Here is a 22,020-nt window from a genome sequence, read left to right as displayed (position 1 = left end):
GAGATGTAACTGTTTGAGTAACTATTGACTCAAAATGTCAAAATTATTAACAGTGTGGCATGTGAACGAATGGACACACACGAGTTGTCCTCATATCTATCATTGTGCATCCATTAGGGGATTACGCTATTGGCAACCAATCAATGTGCACCAACTGATTGGGGAGGTTAGGGCCGTTCCTGTCCGTTTCCATTAGAGTGGGCCTTATCAACTATCGATCATCTGCCTTTTACACCCCTGCAACTGAATATGTACATTATTTTTACCTATCGAGTGTCGACTCTCAAATTGTCACAATTATTGAATTGTTTATGTAGAAACATTTGTCTGCCATTTTGATTCATTTTTCACACTACTCTTCATAAGAATAGAGCACTTGAACAGAGCCGCACACTAAGTCTTAGATGCACCATTGCACACAAGCTCTATTATCAAAACATTAAAATGACAAAGAGCGAGGCAACTCTGTAATGCTCTTTTAATTTCTTTCAAAGTTCTGTCACATTGAAAAGAACATGAGGTTACACAGAATTAGTATTTGCATATTTTAAAACTGATCATCAAAACAGACAGACATGAGAAGGATGACATAACAAATGCCACAGATCCCCAGCAAGATTCTAGAATACAAATGACATTGCTATTCAACATATCGGTAGTAATGTTAACGCTTACAAGACATCTACGTATAAAGCTCATTAACATTTGTTTTTCCTATGTAGAAGTCTCCTACTTGCCTTAGATAACTGTGCGTACTGCACGCAAAAATGATATTTTACGCACAGTATCAATGTCTGCTCGTAAGATAACAGGCTCAATTGTTACATTCATTAATGGTTGCATTACTGGGCTTAAGTCCTATGTTTCACATACAGGTGTTATAAGAGTAAGAAACATCTGATTACTATGGCTTGATACAACAGGTTTTGTTAAACAATTCTCAAGAGATGATTTGTAATTTTATAGATGTTACTTAATCATGACAAGGCTATGATTTTTCATGTAAAAAAACACCCCAATCAATAACATTTCCCTTTGCACTGCAAATACTGCATTAAATGACAATGCCTAGTGTGCTCATGATTATCAACACCCCGGATGTAAACAGTCACAAAGTGGTTACCATGACAGTTGACAAAACAATTAACACTCAGACAGTAGCCTCATGTACTGCAAGGACACACCATATACAGCAGTAACATTCAACTACTTTTAATCTCTACACTGAAAACATAGACCAATTATTTTGTCATCGGTTATTCGGGTCAAGTTCCTATGGGGTCTAACAAGCAAAGTTTACAATTGGGGGGGGGGGACTAATAAGCAAAACAAAACGCTTGGGGCAAGAAAGTTGCACAGTAAACATATGTATTCTACAAACTAAGGCCCCTTAGTAATCTATTACCACAGATTGAGAACATTAAACTACCCCCTACAGCCTGTAAATCTCACTAGAGTCCAGTCAGTCCCAATGAGTACCAGAATAACTAAATATGTCCAGTTAAGTAGGATTCATTTCTATTTTAAAAAGTCACAACAAGTTGCCAAAATATCAAGCGTGTATCAATATCAAGTATATTTGCGTTCATGTACAAAGCAAGGCAGTTGGTCAAAAAAAATTGTTATTTTAGGTTCTGTGTCTAAAAGAAGAGTTTTGGTCAACTGAGTCACTTGTGCTTCAAAAATTCATAGGCTATCCACTTTCAGATGCAAAGGAAAGTAAAAGCATGGGTTGGGGGAAATGAGTGAAAGTAATGCAGTTATCAGTGATGAGAGCAGATGCTTAGAACATATTTACCCAGTCAATATAGTGAGATGGAGGGAAGAGTGAGTGAGAGGACAATTAGGATGGAAACACTTTTTATGCTTGAACACCTATATTATTACTGGGTTTATTGATGTTAACTTTCATTTTTCTATTTAAACATATCAGACGATGACACTCATGGAGGTGATGCTCGTACAGGGATGGCCTAAAGGGTACCGTACAATTTAAATCATGATTAGCCAAGATTAAGAGTTTATATTACACTAAATACCAGAATGTCAACGGCTTATCAATTGCTTTACACTTATTTATTGCATCATTCATCTTCATATTGGCATAGCCTCAGCAATACAACTCTACAGGAAAGCGTTAGAGAATGACGTATATTGATTAACATATTAATATGAAAACTCCTAGGTTTAATTCCCTTCCAAGTCATGATTAATGGTTAATGATTGTGCTTTTCAGTTTCTAAAGTGACAGTGGATTACCGTACATATCACAAGTGCAATCACCACAGGAAGCGCTCCAATAAACAAACATTAGTTCATTAATTTATTACAATCATACTATATATTTTTTCCCAGAATTTCAAAAATAGATAGATTTCTCTCCTGCCTGCCTCTTTTCAACAGTTGGAATTGTACTTTAGCGTGTGCCACTGAAGGGGTTAAGGTTGTGCTCAAATGAATGGTTCCTATCCTACTCGGTGACCTCCAGGATGAGGTCGTCTCCCTCCAGGCTGCTGTCGGCGTTGACGTAGATCTTGACCACGGTGCCAGAGAGGGGAGAGTTGACCACTGTTTCCATCTTCATGGCGCTGAGCACACACAGAGGCTGGCCCTTCTCCACCGTCTGGCCCTGCTTCACCTTCACTTCCACAACCTTACCCGGCATGGGAGCCCCAACCTGGCCACGCACATCCTTCAGCGCCTTGGGGTGGAAGTGCATCTCCTGGAGGGGGAGGGGGGGGGGGGGGGGGGCAGAGTGTACACTTCGTGAGTTTGCAGGAACACCAATGTGTCGATTGAGATATCTAATGGGGAGGTTAAACAACTTAAAGCAATGAGAATAGCTTAAATGTGTTATTTGTCATTATGCGTTTTAAGCATGTAACTACGTACTGTACCTTCATGGCCACTGTATCCTTGACCAGGACAGATCTGAGCGCTCCATTCAGCTCAAAGAACACCTCCCTCTGGCCAGCCTTGTTGAGATCTCCCAGGGCCAGGGCTTTGATGTGGAGGGTCTTCCCTCGCTCCAACTCCACCTGACAGACACAGGAAGTGTGATCCAAGGAAAACAGAACATAAGCAATTATATTGTAATCAGTCAGTTCATGTCAAATGAATCCCTTCTCATCCACGCAAATGTTGAGACTGACCTCGAACTCCTCAGCGATCTTGGGTCCATCGAGGAACAGGCGTGTGTTGAGGCAGTCTACGGGGCCAAACTGATTGGTGAACTCCTTGAACTCCTGGAACACCTTGGGGTACATGGCTGCTGACATCACATCCTCAGGAGTGATGTCATCTCCGTGCGTCTCTCGCAGCTGTTTCTCTAGGGCCTGGAAGTCCATGGCGGGCAGAGAGGCACCCGGGCGGCCCTCTACACGTGGCATATTCTTCAGCACCTGTGGGCAGAGGTTATAAATCAGCCACTAACAGGGCAAAGGGAGCTAGGCAGGCTACAAGCAACGTTTGAACATCACAAGTAAACATGAATGTAATAATGAATAAAGATAATGCTAGGCATCTGTTGGAAATGAGAAATAGCTGCTCCATAATGGCTGTATCATTCCTTTGTTATACATGATGTATGCTAAGCAGATGGCCTATTTATTTATGAACTGAAAAATAAATGACTCAAGTGCCACTGTGCGTCCAATGGAAAACAAAACAAGAAGGGGAACTGCATTGTGCACTGGTGATGTGAGGCACAAATGTGTCCTAGAAAATAATTGATCTTCCAGAGAAATGCTTCTGGGTAATTGAGGTTCTCTTAGAGATGGGGAAAGAAATTATATTTCTTCAAATTTCAAACAGAAACATGTGTGTGATAGAGATCCAGGGACAGTGGAGACAAAAACAGGCAAACTTCTCAAGTATTCCTATGACTTAAGGGGATGTGCCCTATTAAAAAGGCCTTTTCTGCTCTATACATTTTTTTTACAAATACTGAAATTTAAGTGGAGTATAATGTACTCTCAATGTTAAATCCATAGAGTACAAAAACCTAATAATCCTTTAATATAGAATGTGGGAATACAAATCCTGCCATCATGGTTGGCATTGAAATGGCAGATATAGAATGTTTTCCATATACACTCTGTACCCCATTCCCAAGGGCAAGCTATTGATTTCTGTAAGTGCAGCTGCCCAATGAGAGATGCAGATTGTGATGCACCGACTGTTCTCAATTGAAAGCATTAGCCCATCAGTGTGTTAAAAAGAACAATGTTGTTGGATGCTGAAAAAAATAAAATAGGGCCTTGAACTAGGACCTATTGGGAATGTGTGAAGTGGGTGTGGTGTGTGTGTGTTACCTTGGACCTGAAGGGCTCAGGGAAGCCTCCGTGTGGGATGCCAATGTGGCCCTGCAGGAACTCCACCACTGAGAGGGGGAAGGAGAGCTCATCAGCCCTCTCCTCCACCTCTGCCCTTGTCAGAGAGTTCTGCACCATGAACTGGGCCAGGTCACCCACGATCTTCGAGGAGGGGGTCACCTGCATGCGGGGAGAGGTGGAGAGAGACAGATGTTATCCACAACATTACTGGTGCTACAGCCCATCTGTCATTGACCATGGTATTTCACACTAGTAACTTCCAGGTTGGTGTGCAAATTTGAAGTGAGGTAGTCAGGAGAGGGGCGAACAGAAGTGAGGTAGTCAGGAGAGGGGCGAACAGAAGTGAGGTAGTCAGGAGAGGGGCGAACAGAAGTGAGGTAGTCAGGAGAGGGGCGAACAGAAGTGAGGTAGTCAGGAGAGGGGCGAACAGAAGTGAGGTAGTCAGGAGAGGGGCGAACAGAAGTGAGGTAGTCAGGAGAGGGGCGAACAGAAGTGAGGTAGTCAGGAGAGGGGCGAACAGAAGTGAGGTAGTCAGGAGAGGGGCGAACAGAAGTGAGGTAGTCAGGAGAGGGGCGAACAGAAGTGAGGTAGTCAGGAGAGGGGCGAACAGAAGTGAGGTAGTCAGGAGAGGGGCGAACAGAAGTGAGGTAGTCAGGAGAGGGGCGAACAGAAGTGAGGTAGTCAGGAGAGGGGCGAACAGAAGTGAGGTAGTCAGGAGAGGGGCGAACAGAAGTGAGGTAGTCAGGAGAGGGGCGAACAGAAGTGAGGTAGTCAGGAGAGGGGCGAACAGAAGTGAGGTAGTCAGGAGAGGGGCGAACAGAAGTGAGGTAGTCAGGAGAGGGGCGAACAGAAGTGAGGTAGTCAGGAGAGGGGCGAACAGAAGTGAGGTAGTCAGGAGAGGGGCGAACAGAAGTGAGGTAGTCAGGAGAGGGGCGAACAGAAGTGAGGTAGTCAGGAGAGGGGCGAACAGAAGTGAGGTAGTCAGGAGAGGAGCGAACAGAAGTGAGGTAGTCAGGAGAGGAGCGAACAGAAGTGAGGTAGTCAGGAGAGGAGCGAACAGAAGTGAGGGAGTCAGGAGAGGAGCGAACAGAAGTGAGGGAGTCAGGAGAGGGGCGAACAGAAGTGAGGGAGTCAGGAGAGGGGCAAACAGAAGTGAGGGAGTCAGGAGAGGAGCGAACAGAAGTGAGGTAGTCAGGAGAGGAGCGAACAGAAGTGAGGTAGTCAGGAGAGGAGCGAACAGAAGTGAGGTAGTCAGGAGAGGAGCGAACAGAAGTGAGGTAGTCAGGAGAGGAGCGAACAGAAGTGAGGTAGTCAGGAGAGGAGCGAACAGAAGTGAGGTAGTCAGGAGAGGAGCGAACAGAAGTGAGGTAGTCAGGAGAGGAGCGAACAGAAGTGAGGTAGTCAGGAGAGGAGCGAACAGAAGTGAGGTAGTCAGGAGAGGAGCGAACAGAAGTGAGGTAGTCAGGAGAGGAGCGAACAGAAGTGAGGTAGTCAGGAGAGGAGCGAACAGAAGTGAGGTAGTCAGGAGAGGAGCGAGGGGCGAACAGAAGTGAGGTAGTCAGGAGAGGAGCGAGGGGCGAACAGAAGTGAGGTAGTCAGGAGAGGAGCGAGGGGTGAACAGAAGTGAGGTAGTCAGGAGAGGTGCGAGGGGTGAACAGAAGTGAGGTAGTCAGGAGAGGTGCGAGGGGTGAACAGAAGTGAGGTAGTCAGGAGAGGAGCGAGGGGTGAACAGAAGTGAGGTAGTCAGGAGAGGAGCGAGGGGTGAACAGAAGTGAGGTAGTCAGGAGAGGAGCGAGGGGCGAACAGAAGTGAGGTAGTCAGGAGAGGAGCGAGGGGCGAACAGAAGTGAGGTAGTCAGGAGAGGAGCGAGGGGCGAACAGAAGTGAGGTAGTCAGGAGAGGAGCGAGGGGTGAACAGAAGTGAGGTAGTCAGGAGAGGAGCGAGGGGTGAACAGAAGTGAGGTAGTCAGGAGAGGAGCGAGGGGTGAACAGAAGTGAGGTAGTCAGGAGAGGAGCGAGGGGTGAACAGAAGTGAGGTAGTCAGGAGAGGTGCGAGGGGTGAACAGAAGTGTGGTAGTGAAGAGGGGGAAACTGTTTGAGAAACATGATTTTTTGCAGCTAAGAATACAAGACAAGGGGTAGCAGAGAGGAGCGAATGAATAGAGAGGCATAATGAAAGCAAAGTAAGCGTGTCTGCTATTGAACAGACACTCAGACTGATCCACTGTGCCTGTTTTATGGACAATATTAGACGGAAACAAAGGAAATGGAGGAGGACAAGAACAGAAAGTCAACTATCGCTGATCATTTAATTAAGCCCTAGGAAATGAAAACCAGCAAGGCGAGACTAAACGCTAAAAGATGCCATTGATTGGAGAGATCAGACAGAAGCTTGCAGAACATAACAGATAAGCTTGCTCAAAGCTCCTTGGTTAATCTGACTTTAGGCTGCGGTGAGATCACCGGCTCTCCTTTCTGCAAACGTATTCCCATTTTGTTTTAGAGACAGTAGAGCCTCCCTCACACACACACACACACAGTTGAGAGAGTGAAAGGAGGATGGTGAGTGAAGGAATTAAGTGGGCAATTCATTCAGCAGTTCAAACAGACTTTCCTCCACAAATCAGAATACTTTTAAAATCCACTTTCAGAGAGAAAATTACAAAGGTGTTTGATCACTTAATTTGAATAGGTGGCTGGTCGCCTCACCTTGATGAGATCACCCAGCAGCTTGTTGGCCTCTGTGTAGGACTTCTTCACCTCCTTGAACTTGTGCCCCAGGCCCATGCTGTGAGCCTGGAAGTGCAGGTTGGTGTACTGGCCTCCAGGGATCTCGTTCTCATACACATCAGCATTGCCAGACTTCATAGTGGCTGTACAGTCAAAGGGTGCATAGAGCCCGCGAGCAACCTCCCAGTACTCACTGTAGTCATAAACATTCTCCAGGGATATCCCTGTCAAAGAGAGGGCAGGACAGAGAATAATGACACTGACGTATCAGGGATAAATACACTGAACAAAAATATTTAAAAAACGCAACATTTAACAATTTCAATGATTTTACTGAGTTAGTTCATATAAGGAAATCAGTAACTTTAAATAAATTCATTAGACCCTAATTTATGAATTTATGGGAATAGAGATATGCATCTGTTGGTCACAGACACCCCCCCCAAAAAAAAGTAGGGGTGTGGATCAGAAAATCATTCAGTGAGTATCTGGTGACCACCATTTGCCTCATACAGGCAGACGCCGAACTGCAGTCAGGTCAAGACCCTGGTGAGGACGACGAGCACGTAGATGAGCATCCCTCAGACGGTTTCTGACAGTTTGTGCAGAAATTCTTTGGTTGTGCAAACCCACAGTTTCATCAGCTGTCTGGGTGTCTGGTCTCAGACGATCCTGCAGGTGAAGAAGTCGGATGTGGAGGACATGGGCTGGCGTGGTTACACGTGGTCTGCGGTTGTTAGGCTGGTTTGACGTACTACCATATTCTCAAAAACATAGTTGGAGGCAGCTTATGGTAGAGAAATTAACATTAAATTATCTGGCAACAGCTCGTGGACATTCCTGCAGTCAGCATGCCAAATGCACACTCCCTCAAAACTTGAGACATCTGTGGCATAGTGACAAAACTGCACATTTTAGTGGCTTTTTATTGTCCCCCGCAGAAGGTGCACCTGTGTAATGATCATGCCATTTAATGAGCTTTTTTATATGCCACACTTGTCAGGTGGATGGATTATCTTGGCAAAGAAGAAATACTCACTAACAGGGATGTAAACAAATTTCAGAGAAATAAGCTTTTTGTGCATATGAAACATTTACAGGAGCTTTTATTTAAGCTCATGAAACAACACTTCACATGTTGCCTTTATATTTTTGTTCAGTGTGTATATAGGCATCTATAGATGCTGGTAGCACAAATACCAAGCAAATACAATGAAACATTCTTGTTAAACATATTGTATTAATCTATTGTATGTGGGAGACATGCCAGATAATACATTAAAGTATATCAGTGTGGTTCCCGCCACTTAGGCCTTCACTGGCTTCCAAAGCAGGAACATCAGTCAGTCAATCAATGCGCCCTCTTTGCTGCCAATACACTGTGAATGCTAATTTACCCAGAAGACCTATCAAATTGCGGTAATGACAATTACCTCCATGCTTCCGCTGACAAGACATAAGTCAAACAGACCCACACACATTCTGCCTATCCTATCCATCTCAGAGACAACAGAATTCTAAGCATGGATATTAGCATCAAGCTTCCCACTCCATCCATACACATCTATTGGTACATAGATGTGTAAACATCAGCAGAGAGGAGGCAAATGAAAAAAGAAAAGCAAAGGAACAAGAAAGCAAGAGAGCAAAGGGGAGAGCGCGATATTGACCAGAGTTCCTGTCCCTCAGAGGACTAGAGCCGACTTAAAGATGATCTATAAGTATCACGGGAGAGAACAATGGACCTTTGCCAGAGGAGAACTCATGATGCAGAGATCAAATATGGATGGAAAGATTAAAGGAGTGAAGAGCTCAGACGTAATTTAAGAGCAAAAGTATGTGAATGAGAAGGGACCATGGAAAAGAGGAAAGGTGAAAGAGCAAGATTAAATGAGGCACTTGAGGATTTTCAGCAAACAAGTACCAATAAGTACTTCCAATTTTTAATTGTTTTATTTCACCTTTATTTAACCAGGTAGGCCAGTTGAAAACAAGTTCTCATTTACAACTGTGACCTGGCCAAGATGAAGCAAAGCAGTGCGACAAAAAACAGCAGAGTTACACATGGGATAAGCAAACATACAGTCAATAACACAACATAAAAATATATATACAGTGTGTGCAAATGGAGTAAGGCAATAAATAGGCCATAGTAGCGAAGTAATTACAGCTTATCAAATTAACACTGGAGTGAGATGTACAGATGATGATGTGCAAGTAGAAATACTGGTGTGCAAAAGAGCAAAAAAAGTACATTAAAACAATATGGGGATGAGGTAGGTAGATGGATGGGCTATTTACAGATGGGCTGTGTACATCTGCAGCGAATCGGTACTCTGCTCAGACAGCTGATAATAAATATGACCAAGGCAGTAGTAGGTCAGAGAGCGCTTCGACAAGTAAGCGAGGGTATGAGTGGGAAGAACTATGAATTAGAGCAGTCTTGTCATCCTATCTCATGCATGAATGCCCAAATAGTAGCTTATTTGAAATTAATTTGGAAGTTATTTTACAATAAATGGATAAAAATTGTATAGCATATATGGCACTAAAGCGCAACATTGCAAAGAGGGAAGGGAATTGTAACTAGACACCAAATTTTCTTGGGCAAATGACATCCGCCTGACATTTCAATTACCTAGGCAGCCTTGTATTCAGTGAAAAGGAGCAGGAGGGGGAGACTAAGAGAAATAAACAAAAATAACATGTCTTTTTCCCCTGAATGTGAGCATTCTGATGGGATTCTGACTATGATCATACACACACACACACACACATCTTCTAGTTTTGTTTTTGACCTTGAACAGTAATTACCAGAATGAGGGCATTTGGAGACCATAGATGGGGCAGCAGGTAGTCTAGTGGTTAGAGCTTTGGGCCAGTAACCAAAAGGTTGCTGGTTCGAATCCCAGAGCTGACAAGGACAAATCTGTCGTTCTGCCCCTGAACAAAGCAGTTAACCCACTGTTCCCCAGTAGGCCGTCATTGTAAATAAGAATTTGTTCTTAACTGACTTGCCCAGTTAAATAAAAAGGTTCAATACAAATTAAATATATATATTAAATGCACAAGTCCTGAAACGGAACATAGGAACCAGCAAAAGAAAGATGCTAAATTGCATCTCTCGGCTGTCTATGCTTTCAACGACTCGCATCCAACAAAACAATGTCTGGGTTATATCATTTTGAAAAACTTCTAATTCTGTCCTGCCACGTTTCATTTTCTAAAGAGGACATTTAGATAACTGGATTAGAATGAGAAACAATGAACTAGCTGTTAAGTGCTCACTTGTGCTCAGGTAGCGAAGTATTCCCCAACAGTACACCAGTATATGGTCAAGTCATTTCAGAGCAGCTGCTACCTCCATGCTCCTCATGACAAATTCATTATATTCTCAAGTGTTGTTCAATTCAAAACAAACAGCAACTCCATTCTTTTATTTTCAGCCACTTTATTTCAGTAATTAAGGGCTTACAAGCAGCTAATCAAAGCCTGATTCATTGCAAACAAAATATGTAGTTATTAAACCCTTGTATCATATGGCAGGATTAGATTAAATGCTCATCAATTGTGAGAAAATTTGCCATTTCATCTGCTGCTCTTTGTTCATCGAAACAATATGAATGAAGAACAGCCTTTCACCTTGTCCGCCATCGTTCATGAATCAAAGCGCACGGTAACCGTCAGTCACGGCTGGTGGCAGCGTGATAACAGGCAACACTAGCCTGCAGCTGACAGATTCCGTCCTGAATAACACAAGGGCAATGATCTGGTCTCACCACCGTTCCCCTAGCAACAACATGGCTGGCTGCAGCCAGGGGAACTTGGTTCTGACCACAATCCTGTTCCCACGCAGAGACAGAGCTTCACGGAGGCTTGCAGGCCAAGGTCATTACAGCGGGTTAAGACTTTCCGGCTGCTGTAATGTCTCAATTAACTGAAGGTCGCAGGGTTGTATGTGAGCTGTGAAATGACGGTTGTGTGGTGAACTTCCTTCTGCCACTCTCCCCCTGCCTTTTCCTCTAGTTCCCTCTCCGCTTCCCTGCAACAATCATGCTTAATTTGGCCCTTTTTACATTACCGTCTACACATGTACAGTATCACCTCCCATGTGTACCATGTTCTCTGGGTTATATCCATTAAGACAGTTTGTTTTTAAGTCAACCGCAGTGTAAATATGCACTAAGCATCAGCATAATTAAATTGTCACTAGCTGTTGCAGTCGGTTCTACAAACACATTTTTAAGTGTTATTCAGAGCCATCTAGGCAGAGTAACCTCCATCACAAACAGAAAATGGATCTCTAAAAACACTTGGATGTCATATGCACATCGAGGCGGCAAAAATGCCAATTAACTACCCACTTCTACAGCCATAAACAGCTTGAGTCAGTAGCTCCATTTTCATGACTTGTCATGACTGCATGTGGTCATGTGTTGCTGCCTTGCTATGTTGTTGTCTTAGGTCTGTCTTTGTGTTGTGTTGTCTCTCGTCGTGATGTGTGTTTTGTCCTATATTTATATATGTTATTTCTTTTTAATCCCAGCCCCCGTCCCCGCAGGAGGTCTTTTGCCTTTTGGTAGGCCATCAATGTAAATAATAATTTGTTCTTAACTGACTTTCCTGGTTAAATAAAAAGGTTAAAAAAATATATATATATTTTCTCTGTTGCTTTTCTTTGCCCTTTGTTGACTGTAGCATCCTTTCATGGGGCTAAAGGTCTCAGCCTTTTACCTTTTTAAATGCTCCAACATGGCAACAAAGAAGGAAAAAAAATGGTTCACTGCTCCCTCCCCCCGTGTGTGAATACAACCGGTTTGCAATAGAAGACCTTGGCCCGCAGCTTTTTATATTTGTTCTTGATTGGCTGGCAGCTTACTTTATTTGCCCTCCATTCAGAGAAGCGGCAGGTAGTCTAGTGGTTAGAGCGTTGGGCCAGTAACCAAAAATGTTGCTAGATCAAATCCCGAGCTGACAAGGTAGAAAACAAAATAAATAAATATAAATATATATATTTTTTTTTTAAATCGGTCTTTCTGCCCCTGAACAAGGCAGTTAACCCGCTGTTCCTAGGCCGTCATTGTAAATAATAATTTGTTCTTAACTGACTTGCCTTGTTCAATAAAGGTAAAATAAAAATTGTCTGGCAGCTCACTTTATTTGCCCTCCATTGGCTGGCAGCTCACTTTATTTGCCCTCCACTGGCTGGCAGCTCACTTTATTTGCCCTCCACTGGCTGGCAGCTCACTTTATTTGCCCTCCACTGGCTGGCAGCTCACCTGTGCTGAGATTGGTTCCCTTGGTGCAGGCGACAATAGCTCCCATGCTGGGCTGCGATGTCATCCCAGCCATGGAGTCCACAGCGACGTCTACGATGTCGGCCCCGGCCTCGGCACACGCCAGCATGGCAGCCACGCCGGCGCCTGCCGTGTCGTGGGTGTGAACGTGGATGGGCATGTCAGGGAAACGGTCCCTCAGAGCACCAATCAACATGCGGCTGGACTCAGGCTTCAGCAGCCCTGCCATGTCCTGCAGAAGAATAGAGGAGTCACAACAACATGACAGACTCCCTTCTCTTTAGTTGTTTATGACCGAGTCACTAATCAAAATATTTCTATATAGCGCAACATAAATAGAACATGTAAGTGGTTGAGATAAACCACATCAGTGGGTTTGGTTCAGAGCCACCCTAAAGTACCTTGACGTTCAGTATGTGTGTTCCAGCTCTGACCAGCTCATCAGCCAGCTTCAGGTAGTACTCCAGAGAGTACTTCTGCCTCATGGGGTCAGACACATCTCCTGTGTAGGAGATGGAGGCCTCCACCACGCCCCCGGCAGCCCCAGCAGCCTCCATGCCAAGCATCAGGTTGGGAAGGTAGTTCAGAGAGTCAAACACACGGAAGATGTCCATGCCGTTCTCCTTGGCCACCTCACAGAACCTGGTCAGAACAATTAAAAGATGGATGAGTACAAGTGAAGAGACCTTGGGTTCAAGGGTGATGCTTTCTAAAAATAGCATGCATAACCCTTATAAACCGTGAGGGCTGGGTTGACACTATACGTGTTCTGGTTGGAATAAGGATTAAGGGGTGCATGATCCAGGGGTGCATGATCCAGGGCAGAGGTACTGACTTGAACACGGCGTTGTCGGGGTAATTGGTGTAGCCCACAGCGTTGGCTCCTCTGAGCAGCATCTGGAAGGGCACGTTGGGCAGCAGAGCCCTCAGCTCCTGCAGCCGTTTCCATGGACACTCACACAGGAAACGCATTGCCACATCAAAGGTGGCACCTGCACAGAAGAGGAACGATCAATAACTGCCATAGCAACAGACTCCATAAACCTCAGCATTTGGACTGCTTATGTATCTACTAGGCAGTAAATGGACAGATTTCCTGAAAAGACTATGAATCTCTCCTCTTCATCCAGAGAAGGAAGGACTACCTCCCTAGTCTGATGTCCAGCTCCCTCAACATCAAAATGTTTTTGGACACAGTCACAGTAGATTTTCTTTTCAGGGTGCTAAGGTGATCTCCTGTAGCTTATTTTCATACATCACTTTGCTACAGATGAGACCGAGCCTTTCTTCAGTCTCTATTTAGAAACATACTGTCAGTCTATCCATATCAACCTCAAAAGTGTGCCGTCCTTTTTCTTCAGAGACATGAGGAGAGGAGAACGCCCCCCGAATAACCCAGATACAGTACACTAACTTGTTCCGCTCAATGATGTGAACTCGGCCCTGAAGCGGTGTCACATTTTAAATTTACCCTAGCAGTTAATTATATTTGACCTTTCAACTCAGACTGGGATATTTGAAAACATAATGTTTATAATGAGGCCATTGAATCATAGGCAGGCGGCAAAATCGGCCCAGAGAAAAGCAGAAAGTGCAGATTGAGATCGGAAAATGTGTGGCAATAGAAAATACATTCAAGAAATTGAGTGCGAGCACTGGTGGTAAACAACTCACCTCCCCAGTTCTCCACGCTGAAGAGGTTGTTGAAGTTGTGGGCTACAAAGGGGGCGATCTGTTTGAGGTCGTGGGTGCGGACACGGGTGGCCAGGAGAGACTGGTGGGCATCTCTGAAGGTGGTGTCCATGAGCAGCAGACCCTTGTGGGCACGCACCGCCTTGGCAAAGCCCTCTGGACCCTCCCTCAAGAGGACGTCACGGAACCCAACCGGAGGCTCACCTAATCCACATCAATACATAGCTTTTACTATGTTGTACTGACTGGATTAAGACAAAATGGGCTGCTACAAGAAAAAACAAATAGAGGTTTCACAGAAAGCTGGTAGATTTTGTAGTTTGGAGTCTCACCCAGAGGAACGGGTGGGATCACAGGATCGATAGATGAGGGCTTGGCCTTCACTGGTATGGGAGTGGTGGGTCCGTTTACCATCACATGACCTGAAACAGGACAGCAGGAGAGCATCAGAAAACCAGAGTTGGTCATCATCATAGGCATTTGAAACCTACCAATACATTATATTAACGATGGGGGGGGGGGGGATCCATAGTTACATATTGCAATATTATTTTGGATGATATTACATTTTAACTTTGACTCAAAGTATCGATTTTGTTTGCTAGGTTGCATTAGCTGGCGCTAATCAGCTATACCTGTGCCAAAACTATGGTATTTTTCATCCTATAGCTTGTTCTCCGTCTTCTTTTAAAAGTTCTTCGGGATCAATGTCCCGTACATGGGACAGTTGGGCTAATGTAGGCTAATGCGATAAGCATGAGGTTGTAAGTAACAAGACATATCTGATATTGGCAGAAAGCTTAAATTCTTGTTAATCTAACTGCACTGTCCAATGCGCAGTAGCTATTACAGTGAAATAATACCATGCTATTGTTTGAGGAAAGTGCACAGTTTTGAACATGAAAAGTTATTAACAAATTAGGCACATTTGAGCAGTCTTGACAACATTTTGAACAGAAAGGCAATGGGTCATTGGATCAGTCTAAAACTTTGCATATGCACTGCTGCCATCGAGTGGCCAAAATCTAAATTGCACCTAGGCTGGAATAATACATTATGCCCTTTCTCTTGCATTTCAAAGATGGTACAAAAAAAAAAATACAAAAGAACATTTGGTTTTTTCTTTGTATTATCTTTTACCAGATCTGTGTGTTATATTCTCCTACATTCATTCACATTTCCACAAACTTCAGAAGAGTTCCCTTTGAAAGGGTACCAAGAATATTTGATTCAGGGCCTGAGCTACAGGCAGTTAGATTTGGGTATGTCATTTTAAGCAAAAATTGAAAAAAAGGGGGCAGATCCATAAGACGTTTTAAAATAGTGAACTAACATGTTTTCAGCACTTATTTCCTTGACTGATCAAATCTAGATTTTCTCTTGTCCCTCTGCAGCAGACATATAGTGAGCAGTATGTTTGGACTCAAATAGCATTATCGAATTGCATTCAGAATACATATAGAATCATGAGAACCGCAATACATATCAGCCCCTAAGTATTGTGATAATATCGTATTGTGAGGTCCCTGGCAACACCCAGCGTTACATTATATGGGAGAAAAGCATACTAAATCACTCCAGATAGTGTACAGTGCATTCGGAAAATATTCAGACCCCTTGACTTTCCAAATGTTTATACGTTACAACCTTATTCTAAAATTGATTCAAATGTTTATCCCCCCCTCATCAATCTACAATAATACCCCATAATGACAAAGCAAAAACTGGGTTTACATTTTTTTGCACATTTCTTACAAATAAACTGAAATATCACATTTACATAAGTATTCAGACCCTTTACTCAGTACTTTGTTGAAGCACCTTTGGCAGCAATTACAGCCTCGCATCTTCTTGGGTATGACGCTACAAGCTTGGTACACCTGTATTTGGGGGAGTTTATTCCATTCTTCTCTGCAGATCCTCTCAAACTCTGTCAGGTTGGATGGGAAGTGTCGCTTACACAGCTATTTTCAGGCCTCTCCAGAGATGTTCGATCGGGTTCAAGTCCGGGCTCTGGCTGGGCCAATCAAGGACATTAAGAGACTTGTCCCGAAGCCACTCCTGCTTTGTCTTGGCTGTGTGCTTAGGACCGTTGTCCTGTTGGAAGGTGATCCTTCGCCCCAGTCTGAGGTCCTGAGCGCTATGGAGCAGGTTTTCATCAAGGCTCTCTGTACTTGGCTCCGTTCATCTTTCCCTTGATCCCGACTAGTCTCCCAGTCCCTTCCGCAGAAAAACATCCCCACAGCATGATGCTGTCACCATCATGCTTCACCGTAGGGATGGTGTCAGATTTCCTACAGACGTGACGCTTTCAGGCCAAAGAGCTCAATTTTGTTTTCATCAGAACAGAGAATCTGGTTTCTCATAGTCTGAGTCCTTCAGGTGCCTTTTGGCAAATTCCATGCCGGCTACAACTATTCCTTCAACCTCATGGCTTGGATTTTGGCTAACATGCACAGTCAACTGTGGGACCTTATATAGACAGGTGTGTGCCTTTCCAAATCATGTCCAATCAATTGAATTTACCACAGATGGACTCCAATCAAGTAGTAGAAACATCTCAAGGATGATCAATGGAAACAGGATGCAACTGAGCACAATTTCCAGTCTAATAGCAAAGGGTCTGAATACTTATGTATATAAGGTATTTGTTTATTTTTAATACATTTGCAAAATTGTATTTTTTTTTTTTATCGTTTTTTCGCTTATTCATTATGGGGTATTGTGTGTGGATTGATGAGGGATTTAAAAAAAATCTAATTTTAGAATATGCCTGTAACGTAACAAAATGTGGAAAAAGGGGTCTGAATACTTTCTGAACACACTGTATATTCAAGTTAAATAGCAAAGGCGTCATTTGTTTGAACTCATGTTGTCAGAGTGTTCAGTAGAGTCAAGGAAGTCATGTACAATACTATAGACTCCATGGGTAGGCAATGCTTGAACACACAGTTGTGCCGTATTTTTTCAGATGTACCGATTCCACGGCACACAGTTTACACAAAACGACACCGGATTCAAAACTTCGAATTTTTCAATTTAAATTACAAAATTCTTGCAACCAATAGAATGTTTACACACCCACACACAGGATATAGATATATATAGATATATAAATAAAACACATACATATATACACACACACACACAGTTGAAGTCGGAAGTTTACATTCACCTTAGCCAAATACATTCAAACTCAGTTTTTCACAATTCCTGACATTTAATCCTAGTAAAGATTGCCTGTCTTAGGATCACCAGTTTATTTTAAGAATGTGAAATGTCAGAATAATAGTAGAGAGAATGACTTAGTTCAGCTTATATTTCTTTCATCACATTCCGAGTGGGTCAGAAGTTTACATACTCTCAATTAGTATTTGGTAGCATTGCCTTTAAATTGTTTAACTTGGGTCAAACGTTTCAGGTTGCCTTCCACAAGCTTCCCACAATAAGTTGGGTGAATTTTGGCCCATTCCTCCTGACAGAGCTGGTGTAACTGAGTCAGGTTTGTAGGCCTCCTTGCTCACACACACTTTTTCAATTCTGCCCACAAATGTTCTATTGGATGAGGTCAGGGCTTTGTGATGGCCACTCCAATACCTTGACTTTGTTGTCCTTAAGCCATTTTACCACAACTTTGGAAGTATGCTTGGGGACATTGTCCATTTGGAACACCCATTTGCGACCAAGCTTTAACTTCCTGGCTGATGTCTTGAGTTGTTGCTTCAATATATCCACAGATTTTTCCTCCCTCATGGTGCCATCTATTTTCCTAAGTGCACCAGTCCCTCCTGCAGCAAAGCATCCCCACAACATGATGCTACCACCCCCATGCTTCACGGTTGGGATGGTTTTCTTCGGCTTGTAAGCCTCCCCCTTATTCCACCAAACATAACGATGATCATTTTGGCCAAACAGTTCTATATTTGTTTCATCAGACCAGAGGACATTTCTCCAAAAAGTACGATCTTTGTCCCCATGTGCAGTTGCAAACCGTAGTATGGCTTTTTTATGGCGGTTTTGGAGCAGTGGCTTCTTCCTTGCTGAGCGACCTTTCAGGTTATGTCGATGTAGGACTCATTTTACTGTGGATATAGATATTTTAGTACCTGTTTCCTCCAGTCTCTTCACAAGGTCTTTTGCTGTTGTTCTTGGATTGATTTGCACTTTTCGCACACCAAAGTACGTTCAGCTCTAGGAGACAAAAAGCATTAAACATTTATGGCAATTTTGCTAGTTAGCTTGCATTTTCTAGCCAGTTTGTCCGATTTAGCTAGCTTGCTGTTGCTAGCTAATTTGTCCTGGGATATAAACATTGAGTTGTTGCCTGAAATGCACAAGGTCCTCTACTGTGACAATTAATCCACACATAAAACGGTCAACCGAATCGTTTCTAGTTCTCTCTCCTCCTTCCAGGCTTTTTCATCTTTGAACTTATATGGGGATTGGCATCTAAACTTTCATAGTATTACTACACCGACCGGCAACACAGTTCGTCTTTCAATCACCCACGTGGGTATAACCAATCCCTCCATCAGTGCTCAGACTGTCCGCAATAGGCTAAGAGAGGCTGGACTGAGGGCTTGTAGGCCTGTTGTAAGGCAGGTCCTCACCAGACATCACCGGCAACAATGTCGCCTATGGGAACAAACCCACTGTCGCTGGACCAGACAGGACTGGCAAAAAGTGCTCTACACTGACAAGTCTTGGTTTTGTCTCACCAGGGGTGATGGTCGGATTCGCGTTTATCGTCGAAGGAATGAGCGTTACACCGAGGCCTGTACTCTGGAGCGGGATCAATTTGGAGGTGGAGGGTCTGTCATGGTCTGGGGCGGTGTGTCACAGCATCATCAGACTGAGCTTGTTGTCATTGCAGGCAATCTCAACGCTGTGCGTTACAGGGAAGACATCCTCCTCCCTCATGTGGTACCCTTCCTGCAGACTTATCCTGACCCTCCAGCATGACAATGCCACCAGCCATACTGCTCGTTCTGTGCGTGATTTCCTGCAAGACAGGAATGTCAGTGTTCTGCCATGGCCAGCGAAGAGCCCAGATCTCAATCCCATTGAGCACGTCTGGGACCTGTTGGATCGGAGAGTGAGGGCTAGGACCAGGGCCATTCCCCCCAGAAATGTCCGGGAACTTGCAGGTGCCTTGGTGGAAGAGTGGGGTAACATCTCACAGCAAGAACTGGCAAATCTGGTGCAGTCCATGAGGAGGAGATGCACTGCAGTACTTAATGCAGCTGGAGACCACACAAGATACTGACTTCCTTTTGATTTTGACCCCCCTTTGTTGACGGACACATTATTCCATTTCTGTTAGTCACATGTCTGTGGAACTTGTTCAGTTTATGTCTCAGTTGTTGAATCTTTTTTGTAAATATTTGTATGAACATAACATGCTAAGTTTGCTGAAAATAAATGCAGTTGACAGTGAGAGGACGTTTCTTTTTTTGCTGAGTTTATATATTTATCCCAAAAATATATGGGGGATTGGAAATGATGCAGACAATTACATTGATGGAAGCAACAATCTATGCGCAATATTAAGCTGATCCACCCCCTAAAAAAAGACATTTAAAACCCCGCCAAAAAAACCAGTTGCGCCGTAAACAGGCTTTAATTCCAGCCAGGTATGAATTCAACTAACTCACCACTTGATCTAGGAAGGGAAGCTTCAATTGTTCAACAAATCAAGACAATCATCAGCTACACATCAGATGACTGAATAAGTGGTGTCTAAAGTTCAAATAATTTATACCAACAAAGAGAGATTCCGAAACAAATTATTTTAAATTGAGTACAAGAAGCACAGTTTATGAAATAACAAATCTAATTTCAGTGAGTTGAAGACATCATTTTACCCAGGTAGTGCAGCAGCTTCTGGGCTCGGTTCTGGACCGGCTTGAGGTTGAAGAGTTCCTGGTTCTCATCTATGAACTGGGTGTCAACGGTGCCGTACAGGAACTGATCATTACTCAGAACGTTCTGGAGGAAGGGGATGTTGGTCTGTGCAGGGAAAAAAAAATAAGAGGGGGCGAGAAATGGAAAAAAACAAGAGGGAGGGGGCGAGAGATCTCTGTTAAAATGACAAAATGGTCAAGAAGACAGTCTGCATGATACATAACACTAGGGACCGAGATATAGGGCAAAGTGCCTGGACATGCAAACACACAGCTCAAGTGCAAATGATCTTGGAGGGCTGGGAGGTCATTTTGTGGTCCCGAATCAAATTGCTTCGAACACTCAATACCGCCACACTGAGTCCCTTCTTCTGTGAGCAATCATCAGGCCAAAACACACAGAGCAGAAACCAGTGTGATCACCAGGCAAAACAATCCCAGCATGTTCCTCTGTGCCATGCTGCACATCTGTCTCAGCCAGGTGCACTGGGGTACACACACACAGAAAGAGAGAAGCAGGAAGCCAGAGCAAGTGAGACGAAATGAGAGGCACAGAGAAATTAGAGCTAATAAGATAATAGAAATGACTGAGATAGTAGCTATAGGCTACTGCTCAAGTCCTTAGTCCATTTCTACCACACACTTCAAACAGCAGCAAATAGCCTAGTAAGCCTACACAGCACCAGCGCTCTGACCCAGATTCCTCTACATGTAGACCCAATTACAGGTCTTACAACAGAACCAACCCTCAGCAAAAGACCAAAGCAAACTAAGAACATTACAGAGGAAGTTAATAAATAACATATGTGCAAGTCTGCATTGGCAATATTAATTCAGAAACTAAATAAGATTAGCTTCTTTCTGAGAAGAGCCAAATTAGTTCATGGTTGCATCATTGTCAGTATGATGGTTATGATTACAGTACGGTGCAATTCATTCATTTTGTATGGAATGTCGATATAAATAAAACGTACAAATCAGATCGTTCTTGTTCTCTAGTTATGTAAGAAGAGAGGATATAGCTTGTGCCCTGACACTCCTTGCTCTCTACTTACTGTTACAAACTTTCTGGGAAACCATCAATCACAGCTAACTAACCTCGTTTTTTAACACCACGTTTTAATAATGACTGCATCAAGTGGGCAGGAAAGAGGGGGTGAAAAAAAAAAAAAAAAAAAAAAAAATAATAATACTTTTGAGCACAATGCATCTGGGAAATGCTTCAAGGCCTCTTCTTTGGACCGGGTGATAAATTATGCATCCATGACACCACTTCCAAATTAGCCATTCATGATTAAGAGAAAGGCACAAAAAGCCAGGGTTGTTTGCTTCAAAATATTGACCAATTTGTCAACTGGCAGAGTTCTGACAGTATGGTCAAGATGGCCAGCCCTAGCGAGTTTATTCTGCTCTCTGACAGTACTGTTCTGTGCTGTAAGGCTCAGAGTGCTGCTGTCCTTGGTCCTGAAGAGAGCCTCTCTGCAATTGGCCGCACATCCTCCATTGTCCAGACTCTGAATAGCTATGGATTGAATCAAATGAACATTTTCCCCTGTAGCTTCCCCAGGTAAATCATTTCTCAAATTTCCTGCAGATAGATTAACCCATTTTCCATCTAAATTATACACAATAGTCAAAATGAGGGTTCCCATGTGGTGAAAGATAAACACATTAGAAAATCAGTAGGCTGAATAATCATTATGTATGTATGTATGTATGTATGTATGTATGTATGTATGTATGTATGTATGTATGTATGTATGTATGTATGTATGTATGTATGTATGTATGTATGTATGTATGTATGTATGTATGTATGTATGTATGTATGTATCAGGAGTGCAGCATTACCTAGCACTTATTGGTTGAACACATACAACAGTGTTCCTGTAGGGTGCGTGTAACACTCCAGCATGGCTGGACTCAGTTCTCTGTAAAAAGCCCCAGTTTGTGTCTGGCTGAGGGTGAGTCACTCAGTCCTCCTCACCTAAAAAAAAAAAACCACACAGCTAGCCCAGATCGGAATAGAAACAAGAGGGATGAAAGGAACCAGGAGGATGAAGAG

General features: G+C 43.4%; 1 protein-coding gene across 3 annotated transcripts in view; it reads right to left on the bottom strand.

Annotated features, from left to right (window-relative positions):
• Positions 1-461: 461 nt before the first annotated feature.
• LOC115204260 (pyruvate carboxylase, mitochondrial) overlaps positions 462-22,020 on the bottom strand; it is a 121,285-nt gene continuing 99,726 nt past the window's right edge. For 2 of the 3 annotated variants that reach the window (XM_029769685.1, XM_029769686.1), the window contains 11 exons: positions 19,917-20,061; positions 14,385-14,474; positions 14,035-14,256; positions 13,196-13,352; positions 12,762-13,002; positions 12,343-12,592; positions 7,043-7,287; positions 4,314-4,493; positions 3,153-3,401; positions 2,898-3,038; positions 2,471-2,722 (listed from right to left, as the gene is read on the bottom strand). In XM_029769685.1, the coding sequence (XP_029625545.1) occupies positions 2,471-2,722; positions 2,898-3,038; positions 3,153-3,401; positions 4,314-4,493; positions 7,043-7,287; positions 12,343-12,592; positions 12,762-13,002; positions 13,196-13,352; positions 14,035-14,256; positions 14,385-14,474; positions 19,917-20,061 (2,172 nt within the window). Of the gene's footprint in view, positions 2,723-2,897; positions 3,039-3,152; positions 3,402-4,313; positions 4,494-7,042; positions 7,288-12,342; positions 12,593-12,761; positions 13,003-13,195; positions 13,353-14,034; positions 14,257-14,384; positions 14,475-19,916; positions 20,062-22,020 lie in introns of all 3 variants that reach the window. The other variant, XM_029769687.1, reaches the window with a different exon arrangement.

The sequence above is a fragment of the Salmo trutta genome, chromosome 12 (assembly GCF_901001165.1).
Source record: "Salmo trutta chromosome 12, fSalTru1.1, whole genome shotgun sequence".
Taxonomy (NCBI): domain Eukaryota; kingdom Metazoa; phylum Chordata; class Actinopteri; order Salmoniformes; family Salmonidae; genus Salmo; species Salmo trutta.
The sequence above is the reverse complement of the archived record's forward strand: the minus strand, read 5'-3'. Positions and strand labels throughout refer to the sequence as shown.